The following is a 9,470-nucleotide window of genomic DNA, read 5'->3' on the forward strand; positions in this document are numbered from 1 at the left end:
AATGACAAATGAAAATGATATAAATAATGTTAATAAATGAAATTAGAAATAATAATATAATAATAATGATATACTTCAACATAAAATAATAAATAAATGATAATTCAATATAAAATAAGAATAAGAAATAAAGAAATAATATTTATTAAATTTAAAAGTGAAAGTCAAAGAAGAAGATAAAAAGATGAAATAAACATAAAGAAACTTGAAAAGACAATAAAACAAAAGAAAATGTTTTATTTACAAAACAAGAAGAAAATCTAAATAATAAATAAAATCTTCCTTTTTAATGATGTATAATGTGATTAATATCCATTAGTAATGAATAAATGACAATTTTATTAACAGTTCATTATCTAGTTTTTAATTTCTTTCTTATTTGAATTATGTTCGTCATGATAATTATTTTTTTATCATTTTTATGTTTAGCCTAGAATTATTTACTCTATGAAATTTAGACTAAACCAACACAACTTCGTTATTTAGTTAATACATATTTTTCCAAACGAGAAGTTATTAGATCGTAAAGTCTTTAATTTTTAATAAAAGAAAGTATTTATTGAATTAGGACATACTTATTTAACATTTTTTATGAGTAGTCTTTAATTTGTCCAATTGGGTAGTGAACATAATATAAAGATGTTATCTATGGATGGGTTAAGCGAATAAACTCAGATGAAGGTAGATTTTTTGTTTTTTTTTTCAGATTGATGTTATCGTTTTTGTATCAAAAAATAGTTTTGTGTTTGAGACTTTTATTGATTTAAAGCAGGAAATAATTCACTTTCTCTGACTATAAAAATGATACTTTTTTGAGTAAAGTCATGAAGAAGTTATCAAAATAAAATAATTGTTGTATTTATTTGTCTTGTCATGAGGATCATCTCAATGTCACAATCAAATGGTATGGAAAATAGATGGTGGGATGAAATTCTTCAAAGAAAAGAAGAAGCAGAACAATTATTAAAACAAACTGAACAAGAATGTAGAGTTATTGAACAATTAGAGCAACAAAAATTAAACAATCATGAATATGAGTTAACTGATAAGATAGAAAAAATTATCAATAAATTAAAATGGAAGATACAATTAATAGAAGGAAAAATAAATAAAAGAAGTGAAGTTCTTCAAAAATTAAAAGAAGATTTTAATAAAATAAGTCAAATAAATCAACAACAAGAAGACGAAGAAATAACAATGAAAGAAATAACTAATGACATTATCAGAAAATTACTTTTTATAGAAGAGATGAAATATAAAAAAGAGATTAAAGAAATTGAATCAAAGTTTCAAGAAATGATTAATAAAAGAAAAGAAGAATTTCAATTAAGAAGAACTGAACTTACCAATATGAAGTTTATAATTCCTAATAGAATTGATATTATTCCATTTACACTTAAAATAGATAAAGAATTCAGAATTATTGAAGAATATTATATTTATTTACAGAATTGGTCTAATTTGAATGAGTATCAAATTCTATTTGATTCTTTTCTTGATTCACAAAACCAGTTTAATGATAGAGTTATGAATAAACGCAATTTATATTTTATTAATTTTGATGAATTTGGTTATGTGTTTGGAGCATTTGTGTCTGTTCCTATTCTTGAAACTAACAAATTTATTTCTGATCCTAATCATTTTATTTTCTCATTAAAGAAATCAATATTTAAACCAATGAAATGGAATCCAATTGGAGATAATAGTTCTAATGCTCTTTTTATATATAGAAATGAAAGTTATTTATATCAAGTTGGTCATACAGGTTGTTTTATAATTCATCAAACTGGTGTATCAAATTCATACTGTAAGAACCTCCAAATAGCTTATTTAGGTGCACCATCAAGTTTGAGTAATACAGAAAGTTTTGAAGATTTCTCAGTCAATAGAGTAATAGTTATTCAAATGATGTAATTAATTTTTATTCTTTTAACAAAAATTTCTAAATAAAAATAATTTCTAATTTTAAAAAAAACAGTTTCTTTTAATTTAAATTCTTTCATAAAGAATAAATGAAACATCCACCTTCTTCTCTTTGAGTACTATAATATAATTTACAATCTTTGTTGGTATACAAGAATGAAGTAACACTCTTTGTTTTTCTATCTGCAGAATAAGAGAATAATAAAGCAAGAGTAAATGCATCATATAATAATACTTCTCCAACACTTGTTCCAACAGCTAGTGTAGGAGAGGTTGAATTAACAGATTGAGAACATGTTATTGCAGTCACTCGAGCATTAAATGAAGATTCACCAAAAACTATACCATTAATGTCACAACCAATAATTGTTGTTGTGTTTTCAAAATGGTCATATGTTAATATGAAAATATCACCATTATTTGTAATTAATACGTGTTGGACAGGTAATTCAAATTGTTTTTTCCATCTGATTCTTTGTTTAGTAATTGACCAAACAATAACCATACCATTTTCATTACCTGCAATAATAGAATCATATTTAATTTTAATTGACAATGATGATATATTAGATATTCCATTAAAACTATAACTATGATTATGATGGAAAGCTAATACATTGTCTCCACCAGCAACAATCCAATCATCATCTCCATTAACACATTGTATTCCAATAGCTGCTGCAACAAAACTTTCACTTGGCTTTAGTAATATAATTTGATGTAATACCTCATCATAATATACTGCATTTTCACCAATTCCAATAGTTCCTTTAATTGTAATAGGAGTATATCCATTTTTACTATCAACTAATGAACACCAATCTTCTTTAACTGAGCCAACTTTTTTTGGTCGACGAGCAGCACAATTCAATCCTAAATTACATGAAAATCTCGTTCCATTATCCGTTCTTTCAGGACATTCTTTTGTCATAATACATAGAGGTAAATGACCCATAGTTTTCCATATAGTTTGTTTTAATGAGTCTGGCTGAGTTGAATTAATAGTATAATCATTTAAATAAACATTATAATGATTTACACTTTGTTGTAAACAACCAAATATAAGATCGATCCAAGTATTTAAATATTTACTAACATTACTACTTTCTAATGCCATTTTCATTTTTCTTATAAACTCTCTTGGAGAAGTCATTTCCCCTCTATCTTTAAGACTCCCACTATCTAGAAGATTGTGTTTAAATGCCCAATTAGGTAAAGTAACGTCTCCAAGTGACTCTCCATTTAGAGAAGTTAAATAATTATTTAAATTAGTTAAGAATGCCGGCGTAGTGTAGTATTGTGGAATTAATTCACTTCTTGATTGTTCTACACTACTTTTAAAAAACCCTTCAATACTTTTAAAAATTCTTCCTCCAACTTCAAAACATCGTTCTGACATTTCTTTCCATAATAACTCTGAATAAGGTTGAAGTCTTACTAAACTTCTGCAAACTAAACTAGGACTACTTAAATAACAATTAAAATGACATTCTTTCTCTTGATAATTAGATTCAATCATTTTTTTTGCTTTTTCATTACAAGCAGATATAGGTAATGTCAAATCTCGATAAGACCTTAAATCATTTAATCTAAAATCTTCACTAAAAGTAGAAATAACCCATGGATAAATTGGGTACTGACTTAATAATTTAAAACTTCGGTTTGCATATCTATTCACTTCATATAAAAATTCATAATTTGACAATTCTCCTTTAACCCATTTACGTTGTGCCTCATTAAATCTTTGTAATTCATTTGGAGTAATTGGAAGTTTAGAAATAAAATTATTTCTTTCAGTTGTTGTTTTAAAGAGTAAAACAATAGAGAGTAAGGAATTAAAGTAATAAATTTCAACTCCAATGTCTTCATACAACACATTAAGTCTTTGAACACTAGTGATGTCTTCAAATGAAATATTAATTTGTTTACATTCTCTTGATAACATATTTTTCTCTCCTCCATTATGATATCTGATGATAACAGCATTATTCTCAAAATGAATTATTGCTGGTAATTCTCTATCCCATTTAACATAATTTGCTTCAAAATCAACAGAAATTTCATCAAACATACGAAACTTTACTCGTTCCATTAGACTTTCATATCTTTTATATAATGCAGTTTGTGGTTCAGTTTCAACAGGAAGAGTAGACACTTTAGGTATAGTTTGAGAAATAATCATTTGTGAATTTCCATTACATAAAGTTGCATCTAACTTAAAAAACACATAAGGAGCATGGAAAGGATATTCAAAAATGGCATTATGAGTAGTATATTTTTTTACGATACGTCTCCATGAAATAGCAGCAATAACATCTGTAGAATCACAAAGTTCAATAACTTTAGAAGGTTCTTTCTTACGAATTAAGGGAGATGTTTTTAAAGGAAGAAGAGTATTTTCTGGTTTAGGAATATCACAAGAATTAAATAACCATTCTATTGCAGAATCAATAGTTCCTTTTGATTGTTGTAATTTATTATAATTATCTTTAGTAAAAGAACTTTTATAATTTTTAACAAGTTGGAATAAACAAGAATACAATGGATGGTCTGGGTATTGAGATAAAGATGATAATGTTTTATTAAGAATGTCCAATATATCTGTAATACAGTCAAAATAAATTTGTGAAAAAGTCCCAAGTTGAAGGAAACAATGATATAATGCTAATGGTGTTCCGATAATTTTAAATAGAGATATTGTTTTTATTGTTTCTGTTAATAATATTTTATTTTGTAATTGTTCTATAAGAATTGAAGGTAATGGATCAAAGAAAGAACAATTAAATTCTTTTAAAAATTGGAATATTTTGATTACAGCAACAGAAGGGAATAAACTATGATTATATTTTAATGAAATTCCTTGATATAATGCCCATCGTATAGGAGTAATTGGATTATGAATACACAACTTAGATAATTCATTACAATACCCATCACCATCCATCTTAATTTTACAAACCATATCAACAATCATTGGGACTAATGAAAATAATATTTTTTGATCTAATTCTTCATTCTCAGTAATGTTGAGAAGTAATCTCCATATTAGGTCTGAATTTTCTTGATTTAAAAGTACTCCTTTCTCAACAATAAGTTCAATAAATGTTTTAATTAATTCAATAGAAATAGTTTTAATAGAACCAATCATTAGAACGTATTTAATACAATTTATTGGTTGTGCAAAATTCCAAAGTGTTTTAAGTGATTTGGAAGTTAAATGAGTAAATACATCTTTACATCTTATAGATTCAAATATAGAAAGAAAATTAGTTTGTAAAGTAGATACTTCAACTAATGAATTAGCAAGATATCCTTCTAATAATTTAATAAGAGATAAAAACAAATTTTCTGATTTTGCAATTGAAAGAAGTGTAATAAGAGTCTCAAGTGGAACTGTTTGGTACACTTCTTTCAAATAAATGAATAAGTCTTCACTTGAGAATCGATCATATGATGCACGCACAATAGTTTCAATTACTTCCAAACAAAAATATTGTGCATTAAGTGTTCTTGAATGAGAAATATATGTGTCTGAATTAGACCTTAAATTAGAAATATGTGAAGAATTAATAATTTCTTGATCACCATATAAAGGAAGAACAGGAGATGGAATAATATTAATACAATATTGGGCAATTACATTGTTTAATAATTGAGTAATATATTTCCATGATAAAGAATTAAGTAATTGATATATAATTGATATATAAAGAGTTTGTAAATCTCTCATTTTAAGTCCAACAACTACTGGGACATAAGATATAAACTCATCTATACAATGTGATTCTATGAGTATTTGAAGGTTAGTGTCTTTAAATGGACAATTTATGTATTTCATTATTGTTTGAATATATTCATAAAAAACTTCTCCAGAAGTTCTCATCCAAAAAGCAGTATGAAAAAATATATCTCTAAATAATTCCGCAGTTTCTATCTGAATAGTTGAACAACATAATAACTCTAATTCCCTTACAACCATTTTAGAGTCAGTTAATTTAATTGATTCATTAAGAACACTTGAATAATAGTTTGTATAACTTAAAATTTCTAATAAAATTCTTCCTGCGTGTATAGAACGATATGTTAATGCAGCAACTTTATTATTAGTAAGATATTTTCTTATAACTTCAATAATACCAATAGCTTCTTCTACTCTTTTTACTTCACTTAAAAATAATAATAAGACTTCTATTCCACCAATAGCATTAAATGCCTCTTTCATACCAATACATTCAAACCTTCTTAAATTAGTTGTTTGAACAGAATATGTACTTTTATTACTATGAACATATAATTTACCACTTGGAACAATAAGACTTCCTAAATATTCAGTTGGTATTTCTAAATTTTTCATATTAAGAGGTAATTCTAAAATCCAATTAACTGGAAGAATATCTGCTCTTGCAGTAAATATAAATTTAATCATTTCTTCACTTAAAATTGTTTTAAAGAAATGAAAATTTCCAATTCTAAAACGAGCATTATCAATTGGTTTTATTATAAGGTCTAATGGAAACAATGATTGTGGTACATTAATTTGAATACGTTCTGCTGAAGAAATAAATGCCCCATCAATAGCAATTTGGATATCTAATGCTTTAGATAAACGAAGTAATACAGTAATATTAAAAAACTCTCTTGGTCTAAAAGAATGATCAATAATAATAGAACCATTATGTGATTCTGTGATGATTTGCATTGTAATAGCAGTAGAAGAAACTCCAAGATTTAGTTTAATATCTTTAAGAATAAAAGATGTGATTGTAATAAATGAATCACGAGAATAATCAGGAAAATTCATAACTGCTGCCCATAATGAAATAGATAAAACTTGTGTTTGATCAAATTTTAATTGAGCTGATAATGATGAAGTTCCTTGTTTAGAAAATTCTGCAGTATATCTAGGTTGTTGTGAAATTTGAGTACATTCTGTTAATAATGAAATATATTCTTCTCTTAGTCCATTTTCATGAGAGGTATGTAATAATGTTGTTAAAAATGATGGTAAACAATTATAACTAATAATTCTCTTTAAGAAATAATAAACTGAATTGACTGTTTTACCAGTTGATGCTAATACTAGTAAAGGTTCAATTAATTTACTATGAGATAATGTATCTACATTTGTTGGATTATCTAATAATGGAATTAGTTCATTAAATGGCTCTTCTATTTCTTCGATTTGTTTTAATAATTTAACAAATACCTCTAAGAATAATGGTTCATCAATAACACATAATTGATCTAATGACAAATTTCTCAAGTGACTAAATACTGTATTTCCAATAACTTTAATGACTTCAAGTAATTTTTGAATAATAGTCTCACTTAATAAAAATGTTTGAAGATCATGTTTGTATTCTTCTTTATTTTTAAATGCCTCAAACCCAGTTAGAATGACTGCATAAAATTCTTTTAAAATTGCTAATGATTCATTTGTTTCTGTTGGTAATTCAATACTTGATTTAATATAATTATAATAATATTGTAATTCATTTCCAGTTAATTCATTATTCCTTAATGAATATAATTTTAATATATTTAAACGATGATTTGTAGCTGACATTCCTTTAGGAGGATTTAAATGAGGTAATAATGAAGTAAATTTTTCTATTGACTCTGTTGATAATATTCCAGTTGTTAAAAATGAAATAATTAAATCATAAATTTCTTTAGAACGTGTTGATAATGGAATAATTTTTGAGAAGAATGAACGAGGTTCACTAACTAGAAAATCTTCAGTTAATGGGTGTGTAACAAATAGTTGTAACATAAATGTTAAATATTCAAGTGGATGAATCATATCAATTTTCATTCTTAAAGCAAATGATAATCCATTTTCAATAAATATTTGAGAAAGGTCATTAGTTTGTAACATAGATAATCGTTTTGTGAATATGTCATAAAGCATTAATGAATATTTGTCATTGTGAAATAATTTGCATAATATTTGAACTTCTTGATAATTTAAATGTTGAGGACAACATAATATTATTGATAATAAATTTAATTGCATTTTATCACATGAAGAATTGATTATATTTATAAACATTTGAAATGAATTGAAGTCTGGAAATTGTTTATGTAATGCAACAATCATTTTATTTTGACAAAATTCTAATGCATTAGCTAATTCATATGGACATTTTGTCATAACCTCACAATATTGATTTAATCTCTTAGCCAACGAAGTAGTATTACTAAATAACACATAATTATAGTAATATAATAACACTTCTGAATCAACTTCAGTTTTACCATTCCAAGGGAAAAATGGACCATCAGTAAAAACGAGAGAAGGATAAACATAACTTATCATTAATAAAAATCTCATAATTTGATGTATTGAAATCAATGATAATGAATTTGGAAGAGAAGGTTGTGAACCTTTTGTTGTTGTTGTTTCATCTTCATCAAATTTAAATAACGAGAAATCAGATGAATTTGTTAATGAATGGCAGGGAGTAATTACTGGAGATGGTAATTGTGTAACCCAAGAATTGATAAGACGTTGAATTGGTTTAGGAATTTCTTTAAAGAGAGGTAATATCTCAAAATAGTAATCAATAAATGAATCAATGTGTTGAGGAGGGAAGTCTGTAATAATAAGAGTGTCTAATGAAATTAAATTAGTTTTTGCAAATAATGCAATAATTTGAAGTAAAGGAAATAGTACAGAAGAAGCAGGAGAACGATCTAATCTCTGGATAATTGTAGGGACATATTGAATCTTCTCTGGAAAGAGATAACGAGCTTCACTAGAAATCCCAGCATTTTCATAAATATCAGGAAGAGAAGAAATAAAGTAAGATTTTAATTTATTTGCGTTTTGTCTTGAAAATAGTTCAGGACGATAAGAAGTAATAAGGTATAATAAATGAATTGAAGAATAATTTTCTGAACAAAACCAATAAATAAATTGGTCAATTGATAAAGAACAAATACATTTAGATAATTGATCAATAAATTCTTCCCAATTAAGTTCAGTTATCAAAAAGTCATAAATATGTTTTGGTGCTTTTGACAAGATAGAAAAAATACTAACAATTGACTCTAATGTTGGTGTTTGCTCAAAGGTTTCAAAAGCATTTTTTAATAATGGGAATGTTTGTAAATATAATGCTGGTGATTTACTTAAACTAGATGATGAAGACTGATTAAGACTAGTAGAAACTTTTAATGTTTGACCTGAACGTAAACTAAACCGTCTTAACATTTCAGTTAAATTAGATTTATCAAGTAATTAATTTTTGAGTTCAAATTCTTTTTGGTCATTCATTTTTTATTATCAAAAAAACTTCTTCTTTTTTAAAATATCTTCTTCTCTTCTTATTTATCTTTTTTTTTTTGAATAAAAAACAAGTCATTTATTATTCATAATACCAATTAATTCTCCTTCAAAAAATTATATTTTTTCTTTGTGTTTATCAAAAGAAAAAAGTACTTTTTTATTGAATAAGAATTTTCATTATTTATTGATTTTTCTTTAATTTTTTCTCTCAACAAAAAAAAAACAATTTTTATCTTGATGATGAATAACAAAAAGA

At 25.4% G+C, this 9,470-nt stretch overlaps 2 protein-coding genes across 2 annotated transcripts; one reads left to right on the top strand and one right to left on the bottom strand.

The window, feature by feature from the left end:
• Positions 1-888: 888 nt before the first annotated feature.
• ENU1_111390 (hypothetical protein) lies at positions 889-1,914 on the top strand (the record flags this gene model as incomplete). Its single annotated transcript, XM_008859556.1, has 1 exon — positions 889-1,914. The coding sequence occupies one exon, from the start codon at positions 889-891 to the stop codon at positions 1,912-1,914; it is 1,026 nt and encodes a 341-aa protein (XP_008857778.1).
• An 85-nt stretch (positions 1,915-1,999) lies between these two features.
• On the bottom strand, positions 2,000-9,139 carry ENU1_111400 (Beige/BEACH domain containing protein; the record flags this gene model as incomplete). The annotated part of the gene is made up of 1 exon (XM_008859557.1): positions 2,000-9,139. The coding sequence occupies one exon, from the start codon at positions 9,137-9,139 to the stop codon at positions 2,000-2,002; it is 7,140 nt and encodes a 2,379-aa protein (XP_008857779.1).
• Positions 9,140-9,470: the final 331 nt, after the last annotated feature.

The sequence above is a fragment of the Entamoeba nuttalli genome, assembly GCF_000257125.1.
Source record: "Entamoeba nuttalli P19 unplaced genomic scaffold asmbl_4738, whole genome shotgun sequence".
In the NCBI taxonomy this organism is placed as follows: Eukaryota; Evosea; order Mastigamoebida; family Endamoebidae; genus Entamoeba; species Entamoeba nuttalli.